The sequence below is a fragment of the Uloborus diversus genome, chromosome 7, assembly GCF_026930045.1.
Source record: "Uloborus diversus isolate 005 chromosome 7, Udiv.v.3.1, whole genome shotgun sequence".
NCBI lineage: Eukaryota > Metazoa > Arthropoda > Arachnida > Araneae > Uloboridae > Uloborus > Uloborus diversus.
This window is the reverse complement of record NC_072737.1, coordinates 80798031-80814927: the sequence shown is the minus strand read 5'-3', so window position 1 is coordinate 80814927 and position 16897 is coordinate 80798031. Positions and strand designations below refer to the sequence as shown.

The following is a 16897-nucleotide window of genomic DNA, read 5'->3' as shown; positions in this document are numbered from 1 at the left end:
ATGAAATTTTGTTTTCCACTAAATACACACGCTAGAAGTCGTTGTATAAGGATTGCCAATTTTACATCTTAATCGCTTTAAGTGGTAACAAAAATCTCTTGAACTGAAAAACTAAAAACAACTAAGTAAGATGCGACTGTCACGAAAAAAAGTGAATGTTTTTACTACGCTTCGCGTAATGTATATGGTAACACTATCTCAGCTCATAGGCAATGGGCTAAGGTGGAAGCAAATTGTGTTCTGAGAGCTAGGATTAGAGAAATTTCAACCAAAGTACGTGGTAAGAGCTCTTTTATTAGCTCGGTAAAGTGATTATCAGAAGGTTTTTTAATGATATAACTGCAGATGGAGTTGATTAAAAATGCAAAATTAGTTCTTAGAGCAATATTTCATAGTAAGTTAAAAACGTTTTTTGCAATAAATGATCACAATAAACCAGCTAATTCTTAACTATCAGCAGACTCTTCAACTTTATGCATTGTATCCGTGTTTAAACATTTGTTTATCGCTGCTGGCTTATGAATAACATTATGGATCAAAACATACAGCTGCTAAACGCCAAAAAACTAAAATTGGACATTTTGTAATTTGCACTAACGTTAGATTGTAGAAGAGTCGTGGTATCTAAGATATCAAGAAATGTATGTTTGCGATCATGAGCAGAATCACTCCAAAATTTCTTGCTACTCTTCCTAGCAAAAGGCTTTTAGTAGCTCTCAAAATCATACGATTATCAAAATTAGCACCAATGTTAACTAAATTAGTAAATGTTATTTTTTTATTTAAATTAGTACCATGTAATAAAAAATAGAAAAACAATAACTGGAACTGTGACTAACTATTCATCTTTTTTTTATAATCTTTTATACATTGCATTTTAATTACTAATATTTGACCCCATTAAAAGCAAAATAAATCACTATATGTTCTTTTTATATTCATACCAAATTCTAAGTAAAGTTACTTGACTTCTAGTTGATGTAACAAGGAATTCATAATGACTTTTACATTAACATGAGGTTACTCTCTGGTACACATCAATGCAAGAAAAGGGTAATAATCAATCAAAGACAAAGTACAACAAAACTTTGAAGTTCTTTAACTAACATATACAATTATACATCAATACTTACCTTTTCTGATTAATCACTAGCAAGAAACATATACTAAAATACTAACTTATTTACTTTATGATTAATAACATTTTCTCTTAAAAATGTATTTATCTCTAATTTTATTTTTATTGAAAATGTGTAGCCAGTTTTCCATTGCACCTCTTTATTTGAAACATCTCATTCTTTTTCCATGCGTGTTATTTTCTTCAAGACTATTATTTTACCTTTATTTCGTGTTCGTTTGAACTATATGGTTAAATGCTGTTATGAATCGGCTACAACTGAATAAAATTTTTGTGCTTAAAATATTTACAAAAATATTGGAGGATTATATAGCGTTAAAATTTTAAAAGGATTTTCCAACGGAAAAGCAAAAATGGTTTCTGGTATGAAATTCAGTTGAGTATTTATTATTTAACTTTTACTAAATGACCTTATGTACAAGCGATACACCACCCCCATCCCAGCTATAGCAATAATAAGGTCACTGTGGTCAATCCAAGCAACTGTTTAGAAAAAAAAGTTAAATGGAATGACTTCTAGAGCAGTCCATCATTAATGTAAAATAACCCGATAAAAGTTGTTCAAAGGCTTTTTGCATGTGGTTAGTGCTTACCATTGTTTTACCCTTAATACTGAAGTAGTGAAGAATGGCTTGATGGAATATGGTCCATAACTATTTCTTAGCATTTCTTTTTTATTTCTATAAATTTAAATGAATTTCTGCTACTATTCATTTGTTTTGCTTTGTTCGCAGTATTGTTTTAGTTTAATGCATGTTCAGTGAATGAAGAAATTGCATTAATTTTTTTTTATTCGTACATTTTTTAATTTCGAAACAAAATTGCTTTGCATATTGATGAAATTTTTTCAATCAAACTAATATCAAATGTTTTTTGCTTTTAAACTTTTTAACATGTGACTATCTTTTAAGTAGTTGCTCATTTTTGAATGTTATTGCTATGAAAGAAGAGAAGAGATTGTCATTTAAAACTCTGATACCATTTAAAAAATACTCTGTTAAATTCAATTTTCCTCGCTAGATAGAATGCTTGTTCAGAGTAAGAATTTTTTTCTTTAATTGAAAGTGATTTTGCATCTCTGAAGCAAAAAATGGTATAATTGAAGCATACATGAAATAATACATTTTTAAATGCTAAAGTATTTCTGGCTGCTCCTAAAAGTACGTAAAAAAAATTTTCTTTTAGTATTTTAATTTTGAATGCATTTAATGGTTATGCTTTAAAACATTTCCATTATAAATAATTTTAAAAATAAGCATAACTAGCGGGAATTGTGAATTCACTTTTCTTTTCAAATAATCTATTTTTCCTCTTAAAACAAATTAGCTGCTAATCATAAAAAACTGAAAAATTTCCTATTTCTTTTCCTTCAGCTATTAACAAATGTAAACCAAATCAATAATTTTTTCGTTTTAAACACGCTTTTAAGACAACCAAATGCAATATTAAAAAAAGAAAAAAACTGGGGATTTTTTTTACGATTTTTCTCAACTTAGCGCAGTTGTCTTTTCCTTTTACTTTTTTTTTTTTTCAAAAATGAGCAATATCTCTCATTTTGTATTAACTTCTTTTTCTTGCCTTACACTATTCTCTGCTTTTCTGTGCACTTTTCATTTTGCGTGTCTGAAGGTTCGTTCTGCCCTCTTGTAGCAAATTATCCAATTATGAAGAAAAGTTCAAAACGGAAGTGGACAATCCAGCTTTTGAGTAAGATTTAGTTTTAAATTTCCATTCGTACCTTAATTCATCAGCTAGGGGTGTGTGTCTGCTTGAATGGTGTGACTAAAAAAAATTCATCAAGGTTAGTTGTCTCCAAATCAATTATGGAGCAAATTATGTATTATTTATTGATTCATTTAAATGAAATAAGCGGAATAAAACAACGCAAAAAATCATCCAATTCTTCGTTCTTTAGAAATGAATAAATGTACGTGTGCATACAGCATATGAATAATTCTTAAAACTGCATAGAAAAAAATGCATAGTGTCTGGAGAAGATTTTTAATTGTACAGAAAAACATTATCTGAAGTTTCATTGCAACTTTTTGATGCACCAATAAGATTTTTTTTTTCCTGCAGAAAGCAATTTGCTTGTAATTTTTTAGTTTGATTTAGTAATGGCAGTAAAATAATTAAAATCTTTGTCTCTTAGAATTTTTTTTTTGGTCACACATGCAAATAATAATTAAGAGTAGCGTAGTTTCAAATAGTTTTAGTCATGCAACACTCGTTTTATGTGTTTTGTTACTTTTTATTCAGCGTCCCATCCATACAAAGCACTCCTATTTTAATAAAATTGTCAATTCCGTTTTGCAACCCTTTAAACCGTCCATAAATCCATTTCTTGTCGCAGTTTTATAATTCTTTCCTGTTACGAGTCACGCAGGAAAATCGTTTCATCTAACAGAACAAACTGAAAAAAAAACATATTAACCAGTTTTTTTCCTTTAAGCAGTTTTTGGTTTCTGGAGCAGTCTGCATTCTTATACAGTGTACTAAGCTCCTCCAAGTTTTTTTTTTTGCAAAGTACGCTGGCTGTATTCCAACTTTTCCTTCCCGTTTACGAATATTATTGAAGATTCTCAACTATTTGAAAAAGCAAGCGTTTAACAAAGGTGTTCGATTTTCTACGCAAAGCGTATTATATTAATATTTTTTCCAACTACATCATTTATCAAATGACTTCTAAACTTCACTTCTGCCAAATTTCTGCATTCCTTCTCTTCGTGATTGGTATTTTCTCAAGTGAAAGTTTGGGAAGATGTCCCAAGTCGGACATTCGTAAACAAATGTGGGTAAGATTGACTCTCAAAATTTCATACAATTTTAACGAAATTATTCCACTTCCAGTAAAACGAGGAAGCGCAACGGCGACGCGAAGATCGCCAGAAATCCCTTCGAAGAAACTATCATGCTTCCAGAGAGGATGAAATAAAAGAACTAATGTCTTGGCTTTCGGGTACAACTTTTAATAATTTTAAATTTATCGTCCCGCTTTAGTGTCCCGTCAAGTTGCTTTGTTGTAGTCCGTGTGTGACCTAACTGTTATGTGTCAGAACGATTCGTCATGTCCTTGTTCCTATAGTTCGTTGTGTGTCGTACGTGATAAACTTTCAGTATTAAAATTTTAAGAAGTTTAAGAATATTATAAGGCTATAACCATACAACACTCTCAACAAAACCAATGTTTAAGTATTACTTTGTTCTTCAATCTAACTTTGAAATTCTAAAAATATCGCTTTAAAAAATGCAATCTAGCAACTTATAGTTCAATTACTTTTGAAACGATCATTTTTTTTTTTTGCTTTTCTTATTTATTTGCTCAGGTTTAAGAGTAAGTAAATCAAAGGCAATATATATTCTATACAATGACACTGTAATTTTCCTGCTTTTAAAACACAAAAAAAATCCATTTCATCAATATTTTTTCCTTTTTTTAAAAATAATGTAAGTTTATATCTAAAGTTTTTAAAGTCATACTGTAAAACCGTACAACTTTAGACCACTTTATGTGTATTTTTCTTCATATTTTCATTATTCTTTGCCAAAAAAGGTTGAGAATCTAACCATACACTACCATACATCTCAGCTGTAGAGTGAGTTTTCGAAAAAAATTCTAAATTACACACAGAGGGGGGAATTTTTGTATAGTTGTATGAAGTTTGCGTATGGTGGTGATAACTTTAGACTACCTCATACGTATGTTCCTTGATATGCACCGCTAAACCGCTCCGGTCTAAAGTTACAATGCATAGATCGGTCTGTTCCAATCCCGTACACTGTAAAAAAAAAAAAAAATTAAAAATTCTTACTTTTTCCTTATTAATACATTTTTTAATACTTTTTGAGTCAGTTTCAGGTTTTCTTAAATAAAATCAATTGTGAAAAATACAATATTTTATTCAGATATCTAAATATGAACATTAGATAGTATGAAAAGCAATTTGTAGGTACCTACTCCTGAATTTTATTATTTTTTACAAGGGCGTTTTTGTTTATCATTTTTCTACAGGGGCTTGATATAAATTCTGTCCCAATTGGGTAGGTTTCTTCGTGGTCGCAATATTTTTTTTTGTACCAAATGACATCGGGGGAATGAGGCCAACACCAAAATTTATCCTTTTTGCCTTTCTTCTTGAAATTTGGTTTCTCCTGATTTCTTGGATCACCTTTTCCATCAGTTCAGACGAATAGTTAAGGTAAAGACAGCCGCCAGCCTTCTTTCTTTTCCCAGGATTAATGTCTAAAACCAAAGAAAAACTGAAAAACTGTCAAGACAATACAAAACTGTTCACAAAATATTGAAAAACGATACTAAAAATGGGTGGTCTAAAGTTGCAACTCGAATTCCCGCATTTTGTTTACTTCAAAACGACAAGTAAACAAAGCAACATCAGGATTCGCCGATAAGGCTAATCGTCTTAGATACCTAAGTAATAAACTTATCTACGGAGAATTCAATCGGCAATTATAGTTTTCAAAGGAGACTTTGAGAGCTGAAGCAAAAATTTCAAAAAAAAAAAACCCAACACAAATCAATGTTGACACGAGAATGATAACATTTGAGCTTGGGGAAAAACAAGAACTTCGCTGGACAACACTTGTGAACCTACTGAATTTTTTTTAAGACTTTAGCTTTGCTCCAATGCATGGTACATACTACCAGATTCCTCCAATGGACTAAAGTTATACGGTTTTACTGTATTAGGTAAGAGAGGATTCTTCCTTGTCCATAAGCTGAATTTCTCTTTTTTTCACAACTTGATGACTTAAACCTAGGGACAGTTGATACTAGGACGTGGTAACAAGACGTAGCAACGACTCACACTTCAAGGGCGTCAACATATGTGTTGAGGAAGGGGTATCTTTGGGTGGACACCCTGTCCAGAAAGTGTTCAAGGAGGGGGCGGTTGTTTTTTACCATTTACTCTTTGGAACTTCAATTTCTAAAAAATTTCGAAGGAGTAAACTGAATTCCACAGCTTATTTTTAAGTAATCAAAGGTGTCTTAGAGTTGTTTCTTTCGAAAAATATCTAGGGTGAGCCTTTGAACCTAGCCCTAATATGATCTAAGATCGTCTAAAATCGAGATTTTGGAACTTCAATTTCGAAAAAATCCTGTTGAAAGTTCCGGTCCCTATCCCCAGAGTAATAAGAGATGAACTATGATTATGCTTCCAAGACTTCAATTCAGGAACCATTTCGGGAAAGAGCTCCCTTTCTTCTAACACCGTCGAATATTATGTAAAATTGCGTGTTTGAAACTTTAATATCGAAAATATAAGCAAAGAAAGTTCCTGTCTCTCGGCTCAAGGAGCTGGCGATCGCCCCCATCGCCCCTCCCTTGTATCCGTCCTTGCCTAGGACTTAATAAGAAGCACCAATTATTGAGTTATTCAGTGTGCGGAAAATTGGTTGCTTCACTTATCTAGTATGACTTTTTTAAGCTGACCCAAAACTTCAGAAGTGTAACTACATTACTTTAAAAAATAAACAATCTGATTCATGAAATGGATTTTGTTGCATTTTGAAACCAAAGAATTTCACTGTCGGACCTTTAGTGCTTTTCCATCAATTCCCATGAAAATGTATATCGTGCATGTATGTATGTACTAACTGGCACAAACTTTTTTCTCTCTTCTTTCTGCATTATCTCTTTGCTTTACAAAGTATTTTTCACATGTTTAAAATTATTGTACTGTTATGTCATTTGTAAATGTTCTTTTTGGAGAAACTTTTAATGTAATTTCTGGACTTTAACACACTGGATATCTTAATCTCTTAATCTCTATTACACGTCATCTCTTCCTATATCCTAAAATGGAAACTAATTATAGACATTCTGACACTTGAGAATTTTTCTCATATTATTCAACATAAGTTTATGCTGTAGATTGGTTAAAGCTAAAACAATAAATTCGGGTGATTTTCTATAGTAGGTCAAAAAAAATACCCTAAAACTTTTTAACAAAAAAAAATTCTGTTTGAATTTCAATTGACGATAAATTTTGAATATCTTAATCCTGGAGAATCATTAATGATGTCAAAATACTTTCAAAAACATTATAGAAAAATATCATAATTAATCTTCAATAGTAATTTCAGCGAGGAAAATGAAAATTGTGTTATTACTATATATTTTTTATGGAGCGGGACCATTAAATTAAACTTAACTGTAAATGCTAACTAAGACTAACATTAACTTATTTCTGCATGCAAAACACACACTTGCTAAATTGTTCGCAATTATCAATCCTAAATTAAGCTCAATGCCTTTCTCCCCTTCTTTGTTGTGTTTTTACAAGACCGGCGTCACCTTTTTTCCCCCATTCCTCTGTTTCCTGTTTTTACAACTTTTGCATTTCATTGTTTAGTCTATTTATTTTGTTTAAAAGCGTACATGATATTTTACCGCTGAAAAATCTTTGGTCAACAGTTATGTGTTTTATTTTTTCCAGTGTCAATATGCATACAGTTCACTAAAACGTAATTTATTATTGTTGTTCCATGAAAACAAATTAAATCAACAACTGGAAATAGACATTTAAGTCACCAACTTTTAAGCACCTGTAAAAAAAAAAGGAACAGCTACAATACGAAAACAAATGAGCAGTGTTAATTATAATTCTTAAACTTGAACCAAAACTATGAAATGATTGAGCTTTAAGTCATTTTGCGCTGTAAAATAGTTATGTAAATCTGTAAAAAGTAAGTTTACACTAGGTGGTTCAGAAAGTTAATTCATTTTTTTTTCTTCAACCAAATAAATTTATAACAAGATTTTAGTGTTAATCAAAAATGTAGTTGCTCTATTCATCGACAAACTTTTTCCATCTGTTGTGCAAATTTTCAGGCCACGGACGATTTGAAAGAAAAAAAGGAAACACTCACAATTTGTTTTGGAAAAGGTATCTCGAGATGTCTTATTGAATATCAACTAAAACTCCAAGGTTTTTCTCACATTGCGATCAACATAAAGCAAAATCGTATCTGCAATGTCGAGAGAGTATGGTGGATGGATAACTCTTCGCAGTTTATTAACTTTTTCTACGCGCTTGCTCAGGCATAATCATGTTTCAGAATCTCGTCTTATCCATTTCCAGTAGCAGGAATATACCCCCCCCCCCCCCCCCCCCGCGATCGTCCACCATCTGACTTCTTTTTATTCCAGTAGTTGCAGCACTTTTTATGAGACAAAAAAAAAATTGAAATTTTGGCTAGTACTTAAAATGGTATCTTCAGATATTTTGCTTCAAAATCAATTGATTTTAATATGCCCGGGGTTTAAATTTTGCACATTAGATGGTACAGGGTAGAGTTGTTCCTAACGAAGAATTGCATCATTGGTTAGTAATAAAACTTCTAAAACTTTTATTTGTTTGAAAAAAAAATGACGTTGCGTTCCCTTGTTGTATATTAATGCTTAATTTTTTTAAGTGATTTTCATCTACGTTTGAGGTTTTTCATTCAAAGAATGAAAGAAGTTCAAAGAAATATATTTTCAAAAACATTCTCCTAATCAAAACTGCTTCCTCCACATAAGTTCTAGTAATAATATAAAAAAAATTCTGAATGATGTATTATGAATACTATAAATACATTTTTTTATGTGGTTCATTAATGAATACTCCTCCTTTTTCGAAGGAACAGGGATGCCCGGCCCGTGGACCTAATCATAGACGAAAACTTCAAAAACAAATCTCCAAAAGGATCAAAAACAAGCATCGGCAAGAGCAGTCCTGTGTAGCCCGTGTACCAAACCCAGTCAGTGAAAAGATATTGTAAAAAAATGTGTCGAACATTTTGTTCCCTTGAGTCACCAATTATGGAGACATCTTCATTGTTTCCGAAAGTCAATTTTTGCTAATCGATGTTTTGATTCATTGCTCTGTTCAAACCAAGAAAAAGCCAAGATTCGAACTTTCTGGAAAGAATGTTCTCAACAACTTTGCCTTTCTGCTTCGCAAGAAAACCAGGAAACTTGCCTCGGATGTCAGGGGCGAACACTACCCCCAGCAGACTTAACGAACTGCTTTCGAACATTTCAGGGTCTCGTGTTCGCTGGTGTGGTTCCAAACTTGCACAAAAGAGTTATTTGGAATGAACTTATTCAAGTTTCTAAACAAAAGTTACAGAGTGTCCTGAAAAAGACTGACTGTTTTGAAAAATCTATTACAAGAAAACGGTTAATGATAAAAATATAATTCTTGCAAAAAAATTCATGTGGCGGGCAGTTAATTTTTTCCCCAAAAATAGAAATTTTAGTTCAACAATTTTCCAATAGATGGCTCTTCAGATAGTAAGCACGTGAATCAAAGAAAGATTGCACACCACATCATAATATTTCGAAAAATGTGTTTAATGAACAAAATTACATAACAATTTTTCAATTTAACATCCGTCGACTGCAATCACATGTCGCAATCGAAGGAAAAATCGGTGAATTTCAATTCTTCGTTTTTGACTTACAGCTTTACTATCTGCAGCGTCATTTATTGTAAAATTTTTGAACTAAAATTTGCAACTCTATGGGGAAAAACTTACGGCCCACCCCATCAATTTTCTGCAAGAATTTATTTTTTATCATTAACCATTTTCCTGTTATAATTTTTCTGAAAACAGTCAATCTATTCCAGGACACCCTGTATATGCTGTCTTTTTTAATTTTTCAGTGTAAAATGTGAATAGTAATTCCGCGGTACATTTCTCCATGCTTTGTTCTTTCGATGTGAATTCCTAGATTTTTCATAAACGCTTCTATATTCAGGTCATAAAAGGGGGGGGGGGGGGAGGTATAGATCGACGCCAAGAAAAGTAGTTTTTCCAAATGGTCTTAAGCTTTACATCGTTCGGTTTCATTTGCCTGGACCGTTTTATAGTTCCTTTTCACACGCATTAGACGTATCATGTGTTTCAATTTTACTTATTTTGTTTTTAATCATTCCATTTTATTTTTGCTTATTTTCCTTCGAGGCCTATAAAAAGTTTGGATACATAAACGTTAGTGATTTATTTATATTTTACTAATATTTTGCATCATTCAAAAGCAGAATATATTTTTTGAGCTCATAGGAACGGAATCGTTTTAAAGGTTAGCAACTGGTAGCTTGGGAAGTGTTAAAATTAGCTAAACGTATCTTTTCTTTTTATTAGGTCTCGAATTCTTTTTTAAGCCGTCTTTTTAAAGCGCTTTTGTATCATAAGTATTGTCATGAATTAGGAATTCGTTTAGTGGTCGTAATCGCAAGGATATGTATACATACGTGAGCAAATATATATACAATATAATTTTCTATGAAACAGACTGTTCAAATGCTTCTAGGTGAATTTGTAATTATGAAATTTTAGATGTTTCTACGATTTAGTGTTAATGTAATTACGGCGTGCATCCTACTTATATTGTGATCTCAGCGACGCCGAGAAATGAAGGGTGGGTTAGCAGATTTTGTTTTTCCTTATTTCCTGTGTAATTTTGTAAAAAGTTTTGAGGAAAAAGCCTTTAATTTCAATAACGGGCTTTAAATGTAAATAACATTCATGTAATTCTTTGCGATTACTTTGCTTGCGTTCGTATCGAGCAACTGATCGATTGCGGTTGATCGATCACATGACAGCTAGTGACGTCAGTCGTTATTAACCAGTTGTTTACTAGCCGATGCTCCATTGAACGCATTCGGTAAAAACGCGGATACTTGATCAAATAATTTATTTCAATTTGGTCAAAAGTGTCACATCAACAGGGCTTTTAGTTTGTTAAAAACGCCATGTGGCTATATCAACAAGTCTTTAATTCAACAAAAATGTCACGTGGTTCTGTCAACCAGCCTAAATTGCGGTCGACCGGTGAAGCTATTAGACCAACTTCGGCAACAACCAGCTAACCGGTAGCTCTATTAGAACGCTCCTGGTTAGTCACCGGTTAACCGCGGTCGACCGGTTGTTTTATACGAAAGCAGCCTTTGTTGCAGCAGCAGACAAGTAAAACGTTTCCTTGATGCCATATTTTCCAGCTAAATACAATTTATGATGTATTCACATAACTCAGCAGTTTCTAGAAGTTCAACCACAAATTCAAAAACTTATTTTCTCTTAAATTCTGTTATAGAATTTTTAAGTTTGAAATTAAAAACCCAAAGTCAAAGTACTTTTCTTAATGTAATGCTTTTTATTACACAACGTTGTGTTTGTTTGAAAATTTCTGAATGAAAAAGTTGTCTGTTTCATCTAACTTTAAACTGTAATTATTTTAATATTTCTCTTTTAATTGCAATACAATTTTATCTCAGATGTGCATTTCTATGTTTTTAATATATTATCCTGATGGAGGATGGGTTTTATTTTGTTTTAAAGCTCGTTACTGGAAAACTGTATGAATGAAAATGTATGTTAAAAAAACCTTCTAAACGCTTTTTTGGCTTTTCAGCTGTGATGTGTGCATGATGGAAAGTAAGAATAAACATTTTCAAATCGTGTTTGGTGTTGACTGTTTCTACTTTTTGTATTTCCCTCACGCAAACAAAACAAATTTACAGACATTTCGTGACTCAAGTAATTTTACTGAATCATTCCAATTAAAAAGAAATAAAACTTCGATTCCAAAAAATTGAACTATTGAAAATGAATAGACTTAGAATTGATAAAGTGCCGTTTTGCATACTCTGTTCAAAAAATAAATAAACGAAATATCTAAATCTTCAGAACATTTATAAACATAATGTAGGTAATATTTTTATTTGCTAAACTAAAAATTAACTATTTAAAAATATTATAATTACTGAGAATAAGTACTGTGCAACCACGGATTGTATGGAATTGGCAAACGTCCAGTATTGACCAGTCTATCTGAATGAGGGCGAGAAGTAAAAACTTGATGCGCGTGTTCCGCTCATTTGAATGAGACTCTGCTTAATTTAGAGGCTAACATACATTTGCAAAATCTGACATTCCTAAAAACTGATAGATGCGTCCATTTCCGCCTGTAAACCGGATGTTTGCCTTTCCATACAATCCGTGGTCAGACAGAAACTATACCTTCCGATAGATTCAAAGAACAACTGCGAGGCTAAAAAACGTACGACACTATAAAATGTTCTGAGGAAAACAAAAATCAATATGGCATTTGAGTTTAGTTTAGTAGGGAGGTTTGATTTATAGGGAGACATGAATTATGAGGATTTTTGCCATGAAAAAGGATATTTAGGGAAAATTTTAGTCATTATTTATTGACCAATCTTACAATAGTATGTTGCAGGGACAAGCCATTTCAGAATTTTTAGTGGATTTCAAGAAATTCAGTGTTAAATGATACTGCACCTTAAAAGTTAAATTTGAAGATTATGGATTTTTTTTAGATTTTAACTTCCAGTCTTTAGGGAAATGAATTTTAAAAAGGTGCATTCTTTAGTCACTTTTCTATAGCTATCTATTAATATACAATAGTTTTATGTAACTTTAACCTAAGTTGCTAAAAATTTAAGGTAAGCAAAAGAAAACTAACTAGGGAGCTTTGACCCAAGCTTAGCAGGGAGACTAGATCTAAGGACTAATTTTTATATTTTCGTTTAATTTGATTTTTTGTAGCGAATTTTTATTTTTGAATCGATAAAATATTGTCATTTAGGCCTAATGATTTCATTTTATTCATGCAATGCCTCTAATATTGTAAATATGAAGGCCTGTTTTTTTTAAAATAAATAACTGTAATATATAATATTTTTATCTAAAAATTGGTTTTTTTTTTTGATAAATAATTAAAATACTAATTATCTTCGAGCCCAATGAGTTGTTACTTAGTAAAATAACAGAAATATTGCTTAGATTTGATCGGATAAAGTTTTGAATTCGACTTCTGCTCTCCTGCTGAGATGGAGTAAGATTAATAATAATAACAAAACTATATGTAACATTTCACCAGAGGAGTGAATATTTTGTATATTCTCTTCAAGTAGCAGTTTTTTACAAAAAAAAAAAAACACCATCAAACCTGCGTTTTTTATTTCAATATCTATGATTCTTACATTCATGAGGGGGGGTCATGTCTCCCTAGCTTTAGGGACGCTTAACGCATTCGCAGACTTGATAAATATATTTTTTTTTGTACCATTTCTACTTGAAATTATGCTATTTTTAGCCATAATAATGTACAAAATGGCAAAATATTTATGTATATTTTTTATTTCGTTTTAACTATTTTACAAAAAAAATGGAAAATCAAAAATTGGGTAAAGTCTCCCTATATAGAATGAAAGAGTGACTTATCTTAGAATGTGAAATTTCGTATTGGGTACTCAAACAAAAAAGGGAAAACACAACTGCGAAAACGCAACGAAATGAAATGTTCTTAGGCGTGAGTAGAGTTTTGAAAGAATATTCTAATGAGTCTTTTTAAAATAAAGTTTAGAATTGATCAAAAAGCAATTAGTTCAACAAGACAAATGTTAAAAAGTCGCTGTAAAGTAAGATTGTCTCCCTGGTTACATACGCATCAACAAGATTTATGTCCATGACCCTATTGACTTGTTGATCTCGGTTGACCTTTTGACCCTCTTTGTACTAGACCATTGTTTTACGAAAATAGTTCAATTATACCTCATACAGAGATATAAATAAGACTAATGATATGTTTATCGAGGAAAATCAATGAACTCGTATGTAATGGTGAACAAAAGGTTTACAGATAGTTTTCAACTGTCAATTCCTATCGATAGTTGTTTATTTTTAATTTTTGTGCACTATAGATCCTTTGAGAATCATAAGCTTTCCGGATGAGTATGAAAGTTCACTATGTTTCAAAAAATTATATTACAGTATATTTTTTAAACTAACTTTTATTTTTATTTTGCCAATAATAAGGTACTAATGTCTCAATGACTGGGAAAAATATGATTTATGAATTATTTATATTCTAGAATTTATCTAAAAAAAATCGAAATTAGGGGATATTGTAGCTGTTTATTTCTCAACTAAAGGTGAAATAAAGAAAAAAAAATTCCATCTCAAACTAAACAAACCTCTTTTCCAGTACACTAATATTGATTCTTCATCAGATAAACAATCCCTTAATTGGTTAAGACGACACAATGGGGGATGTTTCCTTCAGTCAAAAATACTACTTTTAGTCACTGAAATTGGTAAAATAAGCAAAAAAAAAAATAGCTTGGACCCAGAAAATAATTATTATATTTCCAACATTTAATTTTTTATTATTTTGTTTTTCAATCTTTGATTTTTAAACTAAGATGTTTCAGCGTGTGACGTCACAAGTGATGAAAGCCATCTTGAATCGGAGCGCGTGGTTGTCTTTTTCTGGCAAGATATCGTCTTTCAATGATTTCTTTTCACCGCGAGCAATTAGTGGAACGAGAATTGTTAGTTAAATAAAATAATCATTTAGTGAAGTTTGGCAGTGTCCTGAAACTTTTTCCTGGTAACCCTAGCTATTTGCTTACTTGTGCCGTCAGCAGCAAAAATTAAAACAACGGTTGCATATCGTTAAAGATTATTTTTTAAGAGTGAAAATAAATCAAAAATAAGAAAAACAGTAACTTACCCCATATTTTTTATCATGCTCTTTCAGAAAAAAAATTTTTTTTGAAAAATGGGAAACAACCCGATTATATATATATTTCAGCTATATCTTTTAATGATTTTAAGACCGGTTTCTAGGATTAAAATGAGTCTCGCTAACGTTGAAAAAAAATGATTTGTAAATTTAGAATTGATATCAAGTTCTATCTCTCAAAATGTTAATCATTATGTTTCAGTAAATTTCAACTGTTACTGAATTTTATACCAGAAGCAGTAGTTTTGTTTTTAGGAAACAGTTCTCAACTTTTCTTTACCTTTCAAATCCTAAGCAGATCACACACGATAGAATAAAGAGTTTCACAATGATTAATATTAGGTGTAATGAGATAAATTCAAAAGTTATCTTTAATAAATTTAATTACAACTTTTAAAATGATAAAAAATAGAGCGGCGCATGTTGGTACATTTTTTATTCTTTGGTATGTAACATAGTAAATTAAAGATGTTGGTTAACCCACATTTTATAACAGCTATAGTTAAGACACAACGAATAAATATTCTCTGAATACTTGCCTCTTTTGAAATAACTACTAAGGTAAGTGCACCTGTAGTAGATATACACTAGAATCGGATAATATCTTCGAAAAATAAAGAGAAATAAAACTTTTTCTTTTTCCTTAGTTAGGTGCCCCCCCCCCCCCCCCCCCCGAAAAAAAAAACTAAGGACGCAATTTTTAAGGAAACCACCTAACTAGGGAAAATGTCCTATAATCTTTTTAGTTTTTCGAAGGCGTTATCCGCATCTGGTGGGGTACAAAAGAGGGGCGATGGGGCGATCGCCCTTCTCTTGACGGACTCTTCACCGGTAATTTTTCGAAAATGAAGTTCAAAAAACTCAAATTTAGAGTTTCATTCAAGTTGGGAGAAGGGAGGTTTGGGTTTTGGACCCTATCCCGGAACTGTTTTGGAATTGAAGTCCAAAACCTTTGTAATCAGTATTTTCAAATCAGTATATATCGTAAAAAGCGAGTAATAAGGATCAATCGCCCCTCCCTTGAAAAATGTATGGATCCGTCTCTGAGATAAGTGGCAGTATCTGCAGAAATGAGCTTTTCATAAATTTGAAGAAACGCATTTCAGATTCAATACCAACAATGGAGAAACGTTGGAATTAGACGTTATTTTCGCGCTTTTTTGCTTTTTTTTAATGAAAATTTGCAGTTACTTCAATTCACCTACCCTCAACAGTATAGGTGCACTTCCTCAAGTATTCCAGCACGCCCCATGCTCCAACGTGCCCATCTCTCTACTAGATTAATTTTCACTAACTGTTCGTTCACCAGAGATTGAGAATCAGGAACATAAACTGTTGAACTATATCACAAAAAAACATTACTGCCAGTTAAAATTTCGAATTTGAATACTATTGGTTAAAAAAAATTAATTAATTAATAAACGAATTAGGTTAGTAAAATTTTTAAATAATACTAGAGTCGATAATTTTGCAACTTTTCTATGAAAACATTTATAATAGCATGAGAAAAAAAAAAAGTACATTTAAAAAAAAATATTTGTATAAAAAATAAAATCGTTTATAGCTCCGTCTTTTTTGGGCAAAAAAATAGCTTCTAATTTATTTTTTCCTTCGTTACCAGAAATGAGAGAATGGTAATAAAACTTTGGAATTAAATTAGAAATTCCACCTCAATATTTATTTATAAATTTGAGCACTGCATTCACTTCACTATTTTTATTTTTCAATACCTATTTCATTAAATTTATTTTTGATCGCCCACCGCCCCATTTTTAGCGAAACTTTTACAATACATTAAGGCAGTGGTTTCACACTATTTATACCAGCCCCGCCCCCATTTTCATTAAAAAATATTTTCCTCCTCCCCCTCCTCACTTTTTAATTTTCATAATAATTCAATTTCATAAAAACTATCTTGAAGCTACAATTTATTTAACGGGTTAGAAAACGAATACCATATTTTAAATGACGTTCATCCTTTTAGAAAGATCTGAAAAATAAATTTCGCTATTTTCACTCGGAAATATACGCAGCAGATATGATTTAGTTTCAAACTTATGAAGCAACATCCCCCGTGAGACGTAAACTACGTAAGATTCTTTACAAATACGCCAGCTATCGTGTAATGCAAACACTGAGAAGTTGCCAAACAATCTAAAATAAGTTCCTATGTTTACATCTGGCGCTAGGTTTTGCGT

At 31.6% G+C, this 16897-nt stretch overlaps 1 protein-coding gene across 5 annotated transcripts in view; it reads left to right on the top strand.

Annotated features, from left to right (window-relative positions):
- LOC129225937 (fasciclin-2-like) overlaps positions 1 to 11610 on the top strand; it is a 234654-nt gene extending 223044 nt beyond the window's left edge. The window contains exons 16-17 of one of the 5 annotated variants that reach the window (XM_054860479.1): positions 2789 to 2845; positions 8783 to 11610. In XM_054860479.1, the coding sequence (XP_054716454.1) occupies positions 2789 to 2845; positions 8783 to 8885 (160 nt within the window). In that variant the 3' untranslated portion in view covers positions 8886 to 11610. Of the gene's footprint in view, positions 1 to 2788; positions 2846 to 3988; positions 4098 to 8782 lie in introns of all 5 variants that reach the window. The other 4 variants (XM_054860483.1, XM_054860484.1, XM_054860482.1 and 1 more) reach the window with 4 other exon arrangements.
- Positions 11611 to 16897: the final 5287 nt, after the last annotated feature.